Genomic DNA, 18,597 nt, shown 5'->3' with positions numbered 1-18,597 from the left:
AGTTCCTAGTTCTCACATCTGTCCCAGCAATTAGAACCAAAAATTCTTTAATAAGGATACAAGTACATCATCCAGGTGACTCTTCTTCCAAGTGAATGTCCTGTTTTTTAATGGTTTTCTCTGCACATTTTTTTTTGCAGACAGTGAATGAATGATGTGCTCTAGAGAACCAGACCAGGCCAGTCTAGTTGGACACATCATTCGTTCACTAAGTCAATACTATTCATCGGGCTCCTCTCACGGACTAGGGACAGGAGATGCAGTAACTTGTGAGAGTGAATGCACTGTGGCTCCTGCCCTGGAGAGGTGCAGCGTGGGACAAGGCAGACATGCATCCACTTCAGAGGAAGGGACAAGTCTTAATTGAGGAGTCAGCCCCCGGAAAGAGGCAGCGATTCAAGGCTTGGGAAGGGAAGTCTGGCAAGTTCTCATACTGATCTCTTTTCTAATTCCTGAACAAAATAAGCTCTTTTTGGCCTCAGGGACTTTGAACTTCCCCTTGTTTCATTGAGAACACAGTATGGCTAGTTGCTTCTCTGTCTTCAAGTCCAAGTTCCAAAGTTACCTCTTAAAGGAGCTTTCCCCAGTGACTCTATCTAACTTAGCCCCTTCCTCTTAGCCACTCTAACACTTGTCTTTAGATCTTAAGACCACTCATGCTAATGTGTAGTTCTCATTTTAATTATGAGGTATATGTTTTGTTCACTATCTGCCCACCCCAAGCACTAGAATATAGCGGTACAAGGAAAGGAAACATGTTTCATATCAGCAGCACCTAATAGACAATCTGCTCCATTGCAGGTTCTTAATAGATTTTAGAAATAAAAAAACAGATTGAAAATAATGCCAGAGAACTATGGGCTTCTCTCCTTCATAGCATTGGTCACTCTGTTTAGGACTTTGGGATTTACTGCCTTTTAATGCACTACAGGTTTATACAGATCCTTGATTTTTGTCCTGGTGCTAACTCTAGCATATAGCACACAATCCAGAAATATTTGCTGAATGAGGGAGCTGGGTTTTACAAAATGAAATATATCAAGGATAGAAGAAGGAGAACAGGTTCCAGGTTTTTAGGACCACGGGTACCAAGAAATGGACATATAAGAAATCACGGTCCATTCAGCCATCTCCAGGAGTGGCTGGAGCAGAGTATACAGGCAATGTCTGGAGCAAAGATCCAGCCGGAGTTAAACTGGATGACACGTGAGCAGCATGTCCTGCTAAGGAGCCAGGATCTGATTCTGTTGCTAGTGGCAAGTGATGACAAAAGTGGGATCTTAGCACAAATGAGTGGGTCTGAAGCTCATTACCTTTCTTGGATAAGAAACTGAGATGCCCATGTTGAGTAGATACATGGGAAGGAGCTGTACATAGTGCAGGCGATCTAGAGTCAGACTGCCTTGTATTTAAGTCCTGGCTCTTGTGTTTATTGGCTGTATCACCTTACCCTAGGTATCTAAAATCCTCTAAGCCATAATAATTTCCTTATATGTAAAACTGGGGATAATCAGAGTCACTTGCAGAGTTGTGAATATTCAGTGACACAATGTGTGAACAGTGTACCAAGCTATAATCAAAACTTATAGGTTCTTAAGTATTACCTATTGTTGTAATCACCATAATTCTCTTTCCTGAAAAGTGCTGAAGGAAACACCTCAAGGAATCCATTTGGAAGGAAGGAAATGGTCTTAAAAATACTGCACATTTATCAAGCATTTTTACCTAAATTATTTCATCTTTACAACAGGCTATGAGATCTTCATTATAGACTTTAGTTTACAGAAGACAAAACAGACATTATAATAAGAAAGGGGCAGATATAGATCTCACCTTAAGTACAGTGTCATGGATAAGAAGTAAAATATAGACGTTCAAAGATTTCCACAAGCAGAATAAAAAAAGAAGTGAAAACCTTGAGGCCAAACTGAATAAGAGTAGTTTCCTCTGATCAAGAACAAAATTCCCATAAGACATCCGAGCTGCCTCTTTCTGGTCAAACGCAAGGGCAGCAGTCATCAATCCCACTGGGGGTCTTAGAAGGGCGGGAGCCCATCCCAGGTCAGCCTACAGTGGGATTCTGTGCATTCACCTCTCTCGACACAGTTAAAAGACTCAGCCTACCTAAGCTCATCTACAGAGTGCTGCGCTGCTCATTCCCAAGAAATGTCAGAGCCTAGAAAATAGAAAGAAATTGTGGGGAGTGTCTTTTCTCTTTCAGAGAATTAACCAAAGAATCTATTTAGCAGGAGAGAACTGAGAATGCTGAGAATATCTCTTTACTGACCCCTTTTCCATTTAATAATCAGCTGCCAAATGTTGTGTCCTGCACACAGCTGAGTCTCGCACTTAGATGGTTGCCATTTTTTATCTTTCAAGATGAGTTGTCAAACCTGAGAGGGCTAGGCAATGAGCCAGAAAGGAAGAGTAGCAGCATGGAAAAACTTTTAGAAATAGGTAGGAAAAAATAAAAGGAATTAGGGTTAGCATGAGCAGGGAAATTTAACAAGGATCTGGTACCAGCAGAGTGTCAAGTGATGGAAAGGACAGAGGCAGAGATGAAAACTCTTGCCTGGACCACCTGTAACATAGACATCGGCCCATGTGCTCCCACCTCTGCCTGAGAATACCCTCCCAGACACTTGAAAGCAGATATATGCCAGGCTGGTCTGCTGATATCAAAAAGGAGCCTCACAATACTTCACAGTACTTACGTATCTTGATTATAAAGTAACTCATAACTTCCGCATCAACGATCACTCAAGATTCTTGAATGGTCCAAGACGATCATTAGGCTATATCATTTGTGGCACCTGGGCAAATCTTAGCTCTTCTAGGAACCTTTCACACAAACCCCCACCTCAGCCTCATCTTTGACTCTGCATTCTGGTGATGGTTACTGCTGGGCTGCACCTGCTCCCACAGACCAGTCTGCCTATGGGGTCACAGCTCCCCCACACACGAGCCCATCTTGCCGGCCCCACCCAGCTTAGCCATCTTCTAATTCTACAGGGAGTCCATCCTCCAAGGGGACCACTAAGCAACACTTGCAGTGGCTTGGAGAAGAGTTATATTATGCCCTCTATAGGGTTCTTTGCTCCGACCTTTTTTGATATAGCACTGTCTGCCCAGACTGGCCATGATCCCTACTTTCTCTCCCATTGTTCACAGTGCAGTTATCCCTGGGCATTGTTTTTTAATGTAAAGGCTGTAATGACTCAACAAAAAATGAAAAGTGGCTCTAATGAGACCTAACTCACCCTTCAGTGGGATACTCCACTGGCCCAATATGATTGCTCTCAGCAACTTCTTATCCTAGAAATGGCATCAATGCCTCTTCTAGCCCAGAAGGAGAGAGGACTAGGAGTAAAGATGCAGTCCAACACATCGTGACATTCCTGCATACTCCCCAGCTCCTGGCAGATCACTTACTAAATACCAAAACAAATCCCTTTCAGCTTCTCTTCTCATATTTAGAGGTAGAATTCAGAAGGTTAAAGACATTTCCCAGACTCCCTTGTGGCAGGATTTTATATGTGACCTAGTTTCCACTCTGCAGGCACCCTTAAATGAGTCTTAGAGGTAGAAGTGAACAAGCAGAAAATAAGGTCAAATTTGGGGAGACTGGCTATTTTGGCAAGAAAGGAGGTAGGAGTGTCTGGGTACAGAGATGAAGTTTCCAGTGTCCAGTTCTTAGCCTTATAGTGTGCTGAGCAGTGAGTAATTTCAGCAAGAGTATCTCTGCCATATCAGTCACATATGGTGTGATTAGACACATCTCTTGGATCTGTTGCCTTCTTGCAGTATTGCTGGATCCACGTCAAATACTCTGGCCCCTCTGGAGATTCTGTAAGCTATATGATATTCTTCAATCAACCCCTTTCTGCCTCACTAGCTAGAATAGATCTTGCTGCAGCTAAAAAACTCTGACAGATACAGGATTTTCTTAATTAAGAATTTTAATTAATGCTCTCAATCTCTTTTCCTAAGAAATTAAAATCTCAAGCGCCCAACATGATTGCTCACTAATTTATCTCTGCCACATTCTGGCAATGATTAAGCAAACTCTAGTTACAATCTTTCAGTCAATCAGTGACCTTCCCCAGAGCAATCTATCCCCATCCCAAAGAAAACTACATTCCAATTGTGCGTCTTTCAATTCTTGTATCTACCTAAGAATATCAATAGTCTCCCTTCTTCTGAGCATATAATTTAGAAGTGGATGACAAACAGCTCTCTTCAGATTAAGTGGGATTCCAACAAAAGAGAGACTTTGGATAGGATCTCCAATCTGGTACCGGGCATCGCTGAAATTGTGAACAAGGGCTAGAGTACAGAGTTTGTACAATATTGACATAGCAATAGGAAGGACCCTTTCTTTACCTCAAAAGATAATGCTGTTAAACTGAAGTGTAATAAATTTAAAGACAATTTTTTAATCAAAGCAACTGGAAAACTTAATTTCCCCAAATTTAGATTGCAATTCTAGATATTAAGCACTTTCCCTATGCAAGTCTGTTAATCTTTTAGCCTCATTAATAATCTAATCACAATAATTTTCCCACAAGGGGGATGTCCTCCCACCTTTCCTCAATTTAGTGCTGAGTCGTCACAGCCTTACCAACATCTTCACACTCCATTCTAAAATGTAAAGGGGATGCTTTCAGACTTCCTTCAGTGTTTATGTGTCCTAATCTCCTAGTCCTATATGCCAGTCATAGGGGATCAGGGTCCACACACATGACTTCATTTAATTCCAGGTACCTCTTTCAAGGCCCTCTCTCCAGGTACAGTCTCTGTGGTACTGAAAGTTAGGGCATGAACATCTGAATTTGGAGGATGTAACTCGGCTCACACAACCATGACCTAAGAGTGTAATACCTCCTTGTCTTCCCTCAGCTGGGATTTTGTTTGTGTGAAAACACAGCCATGACGTTTGGTGTAGTTTATTTTCTCCAGCATGAGAGCAGAGTCTAATTTTCTGGGTATGAATAGAAAGATAGCTCTACATAATTTTGAAATTCCAAGACAAATGAACTTGGTACGTTAATCTAACTAAACAAATATGAAGACTTTGAAAGGAGGAATAGACATACAGACCCTATCAAGTGATGTGGTAGACAAGGAAAGAGATAAAATAACTGATTTCCTGAAAACTGTAGATGTTGATAATCTAAGAAAGACTCGATTTTGAATTTTCAGCCTTGTGAACTGCCTAAGTTTGTTCGTATTTGTCAGGATGTAGTCCTGATTTAGGACTTGGATATATTGTCAACATACAGCTGTCTTAATTGGCCTATTTTGCTAAGTTGTTTATTTGTGCTAGAAGACTGCTCTAGTTCCCCAGTCTGGGCAGAGCACTTCAAGTTGAACTCATCAATTGCCTGCTGTAAAGTACTTGTGTAATGCTCAGTGTATTTTTTTTTTCAATCCCTTTCCTTAAAGAAATTCACCCAAGATTTCCTTCTGGAAAATTTGAGTTTGCACATCTGAAGGTCTTGCCTGAGTCCATCAATCCAGCCACATTAAACATGTAGTGTCATGGTGCAAAGGCAGAGCCTACCTTGAGGTTTGGGCTTAGTCACTTTGCCACAGGGCTTGGAGATGGTGACTGTCTTCTGGCAGTCGGCGTTGTGGAGAGCTCGCTTCAGGCTTCCGGTTCTGGTCTTCAAGGCCGTGTTCAGGTCACATTCGCCCCAGGCCTGGAACTGGTATTTGCACTCCGCTAGAGGCAGGAAGGCAGGACCAAACAGAAATCTCTGAATTCCTCTTGGAGTGCCAAAAATTAGACACACTTCTGTTTTCAACTTTTTATAGTGAGGTAAGTGTAGGTTCACATGCAGTTGTAAGAAAGGATACTGAGCATCCCCATATACCCTGCACCCAGATTCCCTCAGTGGTTATAACCTGTGTGACTACAGTCGAAAGGCACAACCAGAAAATTGAGTGGACACATCCCATAGAAGTTCCTTAGGTCTCCCCAGTTTCACATACACTCAGTGTGTATATGTGTGCGAACATTTAGTTCTGTGTGCAGATAAATATGAACACCCAACCATTAATATTCACACAAGTTCTAACCCAAGGGCCCCGTGGGTTATCCTCTTACATCATAGCTTAGCTACCTTCTTCCTTTCCCACCTCCTCTGCCCTTGGCAATTATCTGTTCTCCATGTCTATAATTTTGTTATTTAAGGAGTGTTACTTAAATGGAATCATATAGTTTGTAAGCTTTTGAGACTGGCTCTTTGCCCTCAGTAAAATCTCCTGGACGTCCATCCAAGTTGTGTGTATCAGTAGCCTATTCCTTTTATTGCTCAGTAGTACTCTGTGGTACAGATGTACCCCAGCTGATTAGCCATTCACTAGTGGAAGGACATCTGGGTTCTTTCCAGATTTTGGCTATGACAAGTAAAGCTGCAATATACATTGCTGTATAGATTTTTATAGGAACATAAGTTTCCATTTCTCTAGAGTGAGACCACTGCATTGTATGGTAAATACAAGTTGCGTTTTGTGAAAAACTACCATTCTCTCTTCCAATGTGGCTTCTGTATGTACCTTCCCATCACCAATGCATGCATGATCTAGTTTCTCTGCATCCTCACTAGCATCTGATGTGATTTCTAATGTTAGCCATTCTAATAGGTAATACAGAATGATAGCTCATTGGTGTTCATTTTAATTTCTCTAATAGGAAAAAGATATTGAACACTTTTTCAAATGTTTATTTGCCATGTATTTATCCCCTTCAGTAAAATGTTTGTTCCTATCTTTTGCCCACTTTCTAACTGGATTGTTGGTTTTGAGAGTTCTTATATATTCTAGACACAAGACCTTGAAGACACAGTTTTTAAGACATTTTGCATATCATTCTTAGGGTATCCATATACAATTCAAGATTAAATGTATCTGAATTTTACCATCCTTTTACAGAATTTACCTCTACTCATAAAAAGTTATAACCCCCAAAGTTATAAAGAATGAAAAAGATATAGTGTGTCTATTCATTATTCTTCTCCATTGGTCACTAGGTCAAAGCACCTTCCTGTAGACCAGGGAGAATATCTGGGGCATCGTGTCCCACTAGGCATGTGAAAAAATCAAGGAACTGGGTGTTCAGTGGTGGGTTTAAAGTTGAAGGAGTTGAAAGATTCTTCTCAAGTAGGTAGATGAAGTCAGCATGAAACTGGCAGTATTTGGTGAGAGAAAAATCTATGAAAAGGGGCTCACAGCAACCCTGCTGGGTTTGGAAAGTGAATCTACAAACCCATGTGGAAAGTGGAGAGAGAGCAAAAGAGAGAGAGGGCCTGCAAGTGACAGAAAGAGATCGGGAGAAGGAGAATAAATAAGAAAAAAGGAAGGGGAGACAGAAGGAATCTAGAAATAGAAGAAGGAAAGAGAACACTGTTAAGAGGGATCAAGGGTTCATTTCTATCCCTATTGGTAAAGCCTGTGGCCTCAGTCAGGGACTATTGCACCCCCCACTCACCCCAGGAAATGTGCAGCACTATCTGGAGGAATTTTCTTTATATGTGTGTGTGTGTGTGTGTGTGTGTAATGATTTTTATTTTTTTCCATTATAACTGGATTACACTGGAGATATTTTCAGTTGCTGCAGTTGGTAAGGTGGAGGGCATGCTCCCAGAAACTCATGGGTAAAAGCCAGAGAGTCAGCTAAATACCCTACAGTGCACAGAATAACCCTCCATCCAGGACAAAAAAATTATCTGAGCCCTCCCATGCTAGTAGTACTGAAAATGAGGTACCTGGGGGTAGGCAAAGTGCCCGGTTAGGCTGCATCTGAGAAAATAAATGTGTTAAAATAAATAGAATCGACCTCAAAAAGGTATTTGGTAGAAGAATGCAAGAATTATCTCAGGGTAGAAGATGACATCAACAGGACTGCAGGGGTGGGACTTACCTCCAAACTGCTTTTTCCAGTTGCACGGGATCTTACATCTCTGGGTCTTCATGGTTTGTTTACACTCAGCTCCAGTCCGGGTGCCCTCCCGGGTGCCCAGCCCACAGTCCCCACTGGTGGGCACACACACACTCCACTGCCATTCTCCACAGTCAGACTTCTTCACCTTTTTTTCTGGAAGGGAGGAAAGAAAAATAATCAACATCCAGAAAAATCTTTAACTCCTAGATATAACTAAGTCCATTCCTGATCTCCTTAATTGCATGGTCTGGGCATTTTACCTTTGTCTTCAGTGTTCAGTAAGAGTAGGAACTTGATAGGTGTTAGCTGAATGGTTCAATCAACCAATGACCAAGAGAAGGGAGAAAGAAAACTGTGGAGCTAGAACTGTTATTCATTTTAATTCTTATTATGTATCAAGGACTGTGCTAAGTGATTCACTGATCTCTCCTTTTAGAAGCAAACATTTCTGTAAAAAGAGAAGATGGTCAAAGTCAGTTAAACCTGAAAAATGAGAAACTAGTCTATGAGAAGTAAGAGTTGTCAGGTTAGCCAGTTCGACGCATGTCTCAACGTTCCTTTCTCGTACAGGAGGAATAGCGTAAGGCGAGTGTGGTGGACGCAGCTGTAAACAGACTCCCAGCTGCACAGCCCCTTAGGACAAGGGGAGTGACATAGAAAAGGTGCTTCATCCTCTCTGAGCTTCGCCTTCCTCCTTTTTCAATATGAGATAAAACAAAAATTCCTTTTAGGACTCTTTGGGAGGAAGGTATGAGCATAAGCAAAACACCTGATCGCTGCTGGTCGGTTTTCCAAACGCAGTAGCTGCTGCTGTGGTCTTTACTGTGATCACTGTCATGCGGCTCAAGTTAATGATCCTCATCCCTTTTTTAGGACTTACAGTTGAGGGGGATGGAAGTGAGAGGGGATGTCTCTTAGGTTCCTCTGAATACTTGGAGAGAGGAAAGGTAGGAAGAAAATGACGGAGGGAGGGGGAGGGAAGGAGAAAGGACAAAATCAGGTAGTTGGATTAAGGGGACATTACTTAAGGAAGAGTTTCGTGCTCATAACCGTATTGCTTACCTGGTTTCTCTTTCTTTCCTGCTTCAGCGGTATCCACAACTGCCAAAAGGAAAATGAATGCCAAGAAGGCAGCTGCAAATTTTCGACGCTGCTGCAGGAACTGTGGGGTCTGCATTCTGGGAATAAACAGAGAAACAGAAGACAGGGGTGTCAACCCAGGTCAGAGAGGAAGGCGCACTGAACTCCCTGATGAAGGCCTCCATTTTCCATTTCTGGAATACTCGATTTTAAGAAGATTTATATCAGGAGTTCCCATTGTGGCTCAGTGGTTAATAAACCCCACTAGTATCCATGAGGATGTGGGTTCAATCCCTGGCCTCGCTCAGTGGGTTTAAGGATCTGTTGAGGCCACGCAGATCTGACGTTGCTGTGGCTGGGGTGTAGACCAGTGGCTACAGCTCCTATTCCACCCCTAGCCTGGGAACCTCCACACACTGCGGGTGTGGCCCTAAAATAAAAAAAGACAAAAAAAAAAAGAAAAAAAGAAATTTTATATCATGAAGCAGTCCTATCTTCTCCAACAGTCTCTGAAATGTGTTCTTCTGCAATCAGTCATGTATTCACTAATTAAATACAACTGTTTTCCGTAGAAGACTTCACACACCACCGTTTGCTAAGTATGACTCAAGAATTATGTCTCAAAGAATTTTGATGGCATGTGTTTGAACAGACTCCTACAGTAAGTCTTGCTGATACTGACACTTGGTAATGTCAGTAACTACAGCCATCCTTACAACTCCTGGCCATTCCTAGAAACAAGCATGGTGCTGTAGTCCATGTGGATAATTGAATGGACACAATGAATGGATTATCTGCACAAGGATAGGTTTGCTGTTATCTTTAGATGCATCATTAATGACTGATATCTGATTTTTAAAATCATTTTCATGGTCATGATTATCTTATCATCCTTGTTCCATTTTTCACTGGTCCACCAAAGAGTGAAGCACGAAACAGAAGTAGAGCTGGCCCCTTTGATATATATCAAGAACACTTTTGTAAACTCTCATGTGGTGAAAATCCTCTAAATTCTAGGATGGAATGAAGAATTTATACTCACTCATGATTTGAAATTCTCCACATTTGATCTGAATCAAAATCCCAGGAAAGACTCATTAGAAAGACTCTCCTATAACTTGAAGTTACCTGTGACAGCCTCGTGTCACAAGTGGTCACCTTGACACAGCAGACTTGGGAGCCTCAGTCCAAGCCCCAGGACATCCACTTCTTGAAGCTACACACGTCACTGGCTGCAGCCACTCACCTGGCAGTCATCTGGTATGTTCATGGTATTTCATACTTCGTATAATAATGACAGTAATGACCTATGGCCATTAACTCTGAACATTTTTTTTTGAAGCGGTAGAGATTAGTTTAGGTGATTTTACATTCTCTTGAGTATGAACAATAAAACTGCTCATATATAAGGTGCTGAGATTACTCTCTTCTGCAATTTGCTTTTCTTCATTCAATCATAGCTATGAAATAATATCCTTGTCAGTGAATTTTTCCCTTTTATGTGACATTGGAAATGCTATTCTTTATTAGTGTTTTTTTATGAATGACTTTTTTTCATTTTTTAAAGTTTTATTGAAGTATAGTTGATTTATAACAGGCTAATTTCTACTGTACAACAAAGTAATTCAGTTATGCACATACATAATACATCCATTCTTTTTCACATTCTTTTCCCATACAGATAATCACAGACTATTGGGAGAGTTCCCTGATCCACTCCTAAGAGTAATGAAAATAAAAACAAAAATAAATAAATGGGACCTAATTTAAATTTAATTTGTACAGCAAAGGAAACCATAAGACAACCCACAGAATGGGAGAAAATATTTGCAAATGAAGTGACTGCCGAGGGATTAATATCCAAAATATATAATGAGTGACTTTGGATTCTATGTATGGATGAATCACATTTCTTCTACCAGTTAAAGTCACTATTTTGGTCATTTGGTCCTTTCGCTAAATCACAAGTCCTAATTAGCTGCTCAGCATCTCCATTGCTTTCTAAAATCTAAAATTAGGTGCTTTGTTCCTCCTCTGAATGCTAAATTTTATAACTATACCTCACTGACCATCAGACAGAAAAGTTCTGACTCTGAGGCTTTTCCTAGGACTTTCATTAGACGTGAATGATAAGAGAAGCCAGTCTAGACTTACTGGTTGGCAAGTCTTCTCAGAGTTGAATACCCCAGTGCATTTATACTACAGGACATACATCACATATTCCAATATCATTTACAATTATTAGCTTTAATGTAAACCACTTAAGGTCTCCTGGTTGTTTTCTTCAAAGGCTGTGTGACAGACAACATGCTCTCAGTGACTAACCACTTGGAGGCAGAGATGTTTCACTTCACTCTCCTTAAAGGGTGTGTTAACATTTAAATACAGAACTTTCAAATTTTTAAGTATTTGTTTCCAAGTTGGAATATACTTTTATTTTTAATGATTACCTACGAATACCTGAAGTATTTAGATTGTGAATTAGATGATTGTGCGAATGCGGAAATATCCATCATGAAAGCCCAGCTCTTGAGAGGACTTTCTGAACAAGTGATGAAGTGATCCTTGCAGAGCCTAGTACACATACAGCAGAAAGAGAGGTCACTGAAGAAACACGGCCATTCAGCGGAAACAGAAAGAACTCTTCCATAAATAACACATGCACACACAGAGTTATTAATAGAAAGGTGCTATCACTGGCTACTTTAACCTCAGCATTTCTAGTTTGACATTGCCCAGCTCTAACTTTTATAATTATTTTCAAAAAGCTTTCTCTCAATCAAGTCAAATTCACTTAATTTCAATAAAAAAAGTCTCGCAGGGCCAGAATTTCCTGACCATCCACTTTTTGGCATCATAGAATGGTCTATTCAACAAGTGATCTTAACTATAGTGAGAGCAAAGACGGAGGAGGGATAGAGGGATTGGGATGAAAGTTGGAGAATTGTTTATTTGTGCCGTATATTAGATTTCAGATATAATGATACTATATGGTATCTGTCTTTCTCTGACTTACTTCACTCAGTATGAGAGTCTCTAGTTCCATCCATGTTGCTGCAAATGGCATTATTTAGTTCTTTTTTGTGGCTGAGTAGTATTCCATTGTGTATATATACCACATCTTCCTAATCCAATTGTCTGTTGATGGACATTTAGGTTGTTTCCATGTCTTGGTTATTGTGAATAGTGCTGCAGTGAACATGTGGGTGCATGTGTCTTTTTTGTCCAGATATATGCCCAAATCTGGGATTGATGGCTCATATGGTAGTTTTATGTATAGTTTTCTAAGGTATCTCCATACTGTTCTCAATAGTGGTTGTACCAGCTAACATTTCCACCACCTTTTCTCCACACCTCCTCCAACATTTATAATTTGTGGACATATTAATGATGGCCATTCTGACTGGTGTGAGGTGGTATCTCATGGTAGTTTTGATTTGCATTTCTCTAATAATCAGTGATGTTGAGCATTTTTTCATGTGCTTGTTGGCCATCTGTGTATCCTCCTTGGAATAATGTCTATTCAGGTCTTTTGCCCATTTTTCAACTGGGTTGTTGGCTTTTTTGCTGTCGAGTTCTGTAAGTCATTTGTGTATTTTAGAGATTAAGCCCTGTCAGTTGCACTGTTTGAAACGATTTTCACCCATTCTATAAGTTGTCTTTTTGTTTTCGGTACAGTAGAAAAAAAAATAATGTATTGGGGAAATAAAAAAATAAAAATAAAAAAGTTGGAGAATGAATAGAATGGAAGTGCACTCTATTCTATAGTGTTTGTCCTATTAATTCAGAAAATTTCAGAATCTTACTGGCCAAATGGTTAATTTCAACTTTTAAAGAAAAATGCATGCAATTCCACGTATGCAAGGAAAATGTGTAAAATATGTGATCAGCAATTGTTTGAGTAGAATAATATCTTTCTCCTCAACCTCTCTCCCCTCTCCTCCTGTTTTGCCCGCCATTCTGCATAAGCCTATATTTTGACAGCTTAGGATTTTTCTGGGTAGAGCAAATGAGCAAAGGTTATTTAAAAGAAAAGAGTAAGAGGGTTTAGAAAAGGGGTGACTCAAATTATCCAAAAACCCAAGGAGCATGCTGGTGCCTTGCTGTGGTGGTAGGTTTCATTGTACTTACTCTGGCAGATTCAATTTCAAAGGATTTAATGGTTAAGTTGAAGACTACTAAAGAAGGATGCTGGTGTCTGGAATCATTGTTATCTCAACCATTAATAAGAATGAAGCTCAAATATGAAAGGAAATTAGTTAAAGAAGCCAACTCGGGGGAAAAGCGTTAATTTATTCAGTCCTGGCCACTTCGCTCAATCCTCGTGTCACTTCTATAGAGAAATTGCTGATGAGAAAGAAAAGAGCCTTCTTTTTAAATAGGATCTGGAATCTTTAAAGATGATTGACATCATTAACATCTGGTGTAAACATAAGGCGAGGATGTTGGACACTGTCTCTTAGTGATCTCCTTGGAATGACTGACATTGGTTTTAGAGGCAGAAGATTTGGCTTAAACTCCAGCTCCACCATATGATTTTTGGAATTTCTTGAGCAAATCACAACCATTTGAACCTCTGTTTTGACATCTACAAAGTGAGAGTGATTATAATAACAATTTAAGAGGTTTGTTGTGAAAATCAAGTTATGGACACAAAGCTAATCCAGAATACCAAGAAATATATCATTAGTCACTGAATATAGTTAATTCACCCCTACACTCTTATTATGTACCAAAGGGAAGTACTTCTTTTAATAAGAAATAGCAAGCATTACACTTTGAGTGATTTGATATTATCTAAAAGCAAAGACGAAAAATTTTAAAAAGACAGAGATGTGTTTTAACTAATGCCAACTAAAGACTCGTTTAGCTTTATTAGGGCATAAATTCATTCTGCTTTTTGACTTCTTGAAAGGTTAAAATAAACTCAAGGACCTTCATCCTCAGTATTCCCTTGAAGTTCACAGAAGTCAAGAGGCTCCATGTTGAAAATCAGGTAAAATATGAATGAAATTTAACATGCTTTTGTTTTATATTTTCACTTGATTGGTTTACTTAATACTAATAATTTCTTCTGTCTCCTAAGTTAGTTTTGAGAGATATTTGTTCCTATAGGCAGTTCAATAGTTTTAATTTTATCTTTCCTTATCTATAGGTCACTTTTCTTAATTTTCACTCCTCTCCAAGTCATAAAACACTCATATTGATTTATCCCCAAATGGTTTGATCATTGCCTTAGATTCCTAATGTCTCGTATAATAGCCATTGTGTTTATAATGGAATCTGTTGCTAAATCAGTCCCTCACTTTGACCTTGTTAAACTGCCTTATTTAAACACTAAGCCTTGAAGAGAATGTATCCCCAGCCTGTGTGTACATGACCTTAGGTATACTCTACTCACAGCACAGCAATCAGCAGTGTTCCATCTTTAATTTTAAATAAGTGCCTATCAAATCAATTGATAAACCAGAACCTAATTTCAGTGACTGCACTTAATTTTATATCACTGAATATCTCGAAAACAGGGAACTTTGAGGCTGAAATATTTTCATGACACGGTGGTTCCTGCAGGAGGAAGTGTGATATTTTTAGGGCATTTTCCTTGGACATCTATTCACTGATTTTCAGAGCAACTACTAAGGGCCGGGTGTATGTTGGGCATGGAAACATGATAAATAAGTGGGGTTCAGCCCCCCCCCAAAGAGTTCTAAGTGGGAGAAAAGGAAGAGGGATGAGTGTCATGATCCCCGTGGTAAATATCATGAAGAAAGTATGTGTTTGGGGCTGAGGACACAGTTCAAGTGGTAGTTTTGCTTAACAAGTTGAATGAAGTAGAGGGTTGGGGTATATTTTAACTGTTTGGGGGGAGAAAAACACTTGAAGTCTCCTAAATAAAGAAAGGAGAGAAGGAAGGAAACTTCAGGGAGAAGGGATGAAATAAGTGAATGTGTGGAGATGATGTTTATAATATATTCAGTGACAAAAATGTGATTAGAATAGAGGATTCAGTAGCAAGTAACAGTGGTTGGATCTCAGAAGGAGAGAGAGGAAATGAATTAATCCTTGCAGAAGTGAGGGAGGAAGGTTGAAAGTGCCCTTAACTGGTCTGGAGAAGAAAAGCAAAGGAAGTCAGGGAGAGAGGAAAAGCCTGTATCTTGTATACACATGACCAAGATCCTAAGTCACCCCCAAAGGGGCAGCCCCCACCCTCAACCAGTCATCCAGGTAGTACATTGGTTACTCTTTTGGCTTTGCTTTTATTTTTGTTTATCAGCAGTGTGGCTATTCTATGTACTTTGCTTCATTTGGGGGTGTTTATTACCCTAAGTACTATAATTGGAAGGGAAGAATAAGCCTAAAGACTTGAAAACTTTATACTCAGAAACTTTATGCACACACAGATTAAAAAAAAAAAAAATCCCTTGTGGAGTTCCCATCATAGCTCAGTGGAAACAAACCCAACTAGTATTCAAGAGGACATGGGTTCAATCCTGGCCTTGCTCAGTGGGTTAAGGATCTGGCATTGCTGTGAGCTGTGGTGTAGGTCACAGATGCAACTCAGATCTCACGTTGCTGTGGCTGTGATGTAGGCCAGCGGCTACAGCTTGGATTCAACCCCTAGCCTGGGAACTTCCATATGCCGTGGGTGTGGCCCCAAAAAGACAAAAAAAAAAAAAAAAAATCCCTTCTGATTTTCATGAGAAAAATAAAGTTGCTAAAGCAGTGATTTTTCAAACATCTGTGCTTCTGGGGAGGTCAAGGGCTGTGGCAAGGCGTTAACAGATCCCGAGCAGGTGTGTTGAAAGCCACCCCTCGGACCCCATATCTCCTACCCTTATCTCCGCTTCAACTAGAGCAGCAAGCTCCTCTTTAACTACTTTGCTTATTAGCTTCCTTGAAAGGTTTCATTTTTCAAGGAAAAAAATTACATTTAAAAGTCACCTGTCTGGCCCATCTGAAGGTTTATCATATCCAGCAGGGGATATGATGGTACAAAATGGTATTTTTTCAAAAGGTAGAAATGGGAAAATGCCTCAGGTAGGAGATATAAATACAAAATACATTTTGAGCATGCAAATGCCTTACTCATGATAGCAAAAATAACAAGCAATTTTGTGATAGGAAATTTATAAGTGTATGTTTTAACTATCCCGTACTTTGCATACAGTAAAGTTTGACGTGATTATGTATTCTTATCAGACATCAAACACACAGTATATAACAAGTGTGATTAAATTATGAGGAAAATATGACAGAAAATCATAAAGCATTAAAAACATTTTTTTTTTAATACTGGGAAAGAGAAGGGGCTCTGGAGTCAGCCAGATTTCTTCCACCCAAGTGTCATCACGTACGACATCTGTGATCCAGACAAAGCAGTCACTCCCTTTCCCTCCTCAAAGGAAATCTCGAGTTTTATTATGCAGACCCTTGGTTTGTTTAAAGATTACACTGAGATAACAGATATAAAATTCTTGGCATCTTGTCAGGCATGCCATAGATGCTCCAGCAGTGGTGTCTCTTGTGGCCCTTAGAGGAGAGAGTGGAGGTGGAAGAGTGTATATATATCTTCTTTAAAAAAAAAAAAATTATTGAGGTATCGTTGATTTACAATGTTGTGTTAGTTTCAGGTGCTGTAACTAAAACAAAGGTTATTTATGATAAAAGAGCAGTGTCTAGTATTTTTGCAAAAACTCTTCTGTGAAGTTGAAGGAATATTTATCAGTTTGGGTTAGGAAAAAATCAAAAGAAAAGTGTCTGAATTGGCAAACTGAATTAGTTTCTTTTTTTTGCTTTTTTCTTTTTTTTTTTTTTTTTTTTCTTTTTAGGGCTGCACCCAGTGCATGTGGAAGTTCCCAGGCTAGGGGTAGAATCTGAGTTACAGCTGCCGGCCTACACCACAGCCACAGCAACGCCAGAACTGAGCCACATCTGTGACCTACACCACAGCTCATGGCAACGCCAGATCCTTAATTCATTGAGCAAGGCCAGGAATCAAACCCACAACGTCATGGACAGGATTTGTTTCCGCTGAGCCATGACAGGAACTCCCCTGAATTAGTTTCTTAAAGCAAGAGTCAATGGTGTTAATAAGTTATGGATAAATGCCCCATGTTGACTGAAAACCCAAGTCCATATTCATTCAGCCTTGCCCAATAAGAAACCACATTTTAAAAAATATGTGGATCTCAGCTTCAAATAAAAAGGTATTTCCAGAGTTCCCATTGTGGCTCAGTGGCTAACAAATCCAACTAGGAACCACGAGGTTGTGGGTTAGATCCCTGGCCTTGCTCAGTGGGTTAGGGATCTGGCGTTGCTGTGAGCTATGGTGTAGGTGGCAGATGTGGCTCGGATCTCGAGTTGCTGTGGCTCTGGCATAGGCTGGCAGCTACAGCTCTGATTAGACCCCTAGCCTGGGGACCTCCATGTGCCGTGGGAGTGGCCCTAGAAAAGGCAAAAAAAAAAAAAAGTATTTCCTTCAGGATTACTACCACATTCTCATGCTCTTCTAAATAATCAAGTACAACTTTATTAACTACTGAGTTCAGATGGCATCTGACTAATAACTATTTGTTCAGATGAAGTGACTCAATCAAAAATAGTGGGTTTTTTTGGTTTTTGTTTGTTTTGTCTTTTTAGGGCTACACCCACAGCATATGGAGGTTCCCAGGCTAGGGGTCAAATCGGAGCTACAGCTGCCTACCTACACCACAGCCACAGCCACGCCAGATCCAAGCCACGTCTGCAACCTACACCACAGCTCAGGGCAATGCCATACCCTTAACCCACTGAGCAGGGCCAGGGATTGAACCCACAACCTCATGGTTCCTAGTCAGATTCGTTTCCGCTGCGCCATGACAGGAACTCCTCAATCAAAAATATAATTAACAGGACAGCATGCAGTTTCATGTTCACTAACATCCTGCTAAGCATTAGAAGAATATTTCTTCATCTTTGTATAGCACAGGCAACTATATCCAGTCTCTTGGGATAGAACATGATGGAAGATAATATGAACAAAAGAATGTATATATACATATATATTCATGTATATGTATACAGACATATATATTTATGCCTGGGTCACTTTGTTGCATAGCAGAAATTGGTACAACATTGTAAATAAATGATAATTTAATAAAAATAAAATAAAATAAGTATTTCACATTATTATATGAGAGGAGCTAAAGAATAAATATCGTATGGCTGTGTGAGGCAAAGATTTCACGGGCAGCATCAACTCAGAGAAGTTCTGTATTTGTCACAAAGGTTAGACACCTAATGAAAGTGTTACACCTGGCAAGAGAGAATTTTGAAAAGGGGTCTAAATTTGTTGAAGGGACCAGTAATTAAGCATTACTTTTGACCACAAAGAAATCACAGAAAATCTTAACCAGTAAATTTTGATTTTATCAGAGAGTCTATAACAGGTCTCTTACTTTGATCCCTAGAATTACCAAAGAGCTGGCAAGAAATAGGTTCCTATTTACAATTCAGTGCAATCCCCCCATCAAAAAAAAAAAAAAAAAAAAAAGCTACCATTACTAATAAGGGAATTCAATAATGTTGTA

General features: G+C 39.8%; 1 protein-coding gene and 1 long non-coding RNA gene across 4 annotated transcripts in view; one reads left to right on the top strand and one right to left on the bottom strand.

Annotated features, from left to right (window-relative positions):
- PTN (pleiotrophin) overlaps window positions 1-18,597 on the bottom strand; it is an 89,338-nt gene that overhangs the window by 12,077 nt on the left and 58,664 nt on the right. For all 3 annotated transcript variants that reach the window (XM_013985586.2, XM_005673124.3, NM_214336.1), the window contains 3 exon segments: window positions 9,008-9,123; window positions 7,925-8,098; window positions 5,564-5,725 (listed from right to left, as the gene is read on the bottom strand). In XM_013985586.2, coding sequence (XP_013841040.1) covers window positions 5,564-5,725; window positions 7,925-8,098; window positions 9,008-9,122 — 451 coding nt within the window. In that variant the 5' untranslated portion in view covers window position 9,123.
- Window positions 9,509-18,597, top strand: part of LOC106506761 — a 67,404-nt gene continuing 58,315 nt past the window's right edge. Inside the window, exons 1-2 of the long non-coding RNA XR_002340463.1 lie at window positions 9,509-10,285; window positions 13,941-14,021. This is a non-coding gene — a long non-coding RNA (uncharacterized LOC106506761). The remainder of the gene's footprint in view (window positions 10,286-13,940; window positions 14,022-18,597) is intronic.

This window comes from Sus scrofa, chromosome 18 (assembly GCF_000003025.6).
Source record: "Sus scrofa isolate TJ Tabasco breed Duroc chromosome 18, Sscrofa11.1, whole genome shotgun sequence".
In the NCBI taxonomy this organism is placed as follows: Eukaryota; Metazoa; Chordata; class Mammalia; order Artiodactyla; family Suidae; genus Sus; species Sus scrofa.
The sequence above is the reverse complement of the archived record's forward strand: the minus strand, read 5'-3'. Positions and strand labels throughout refer to the sequence as shown.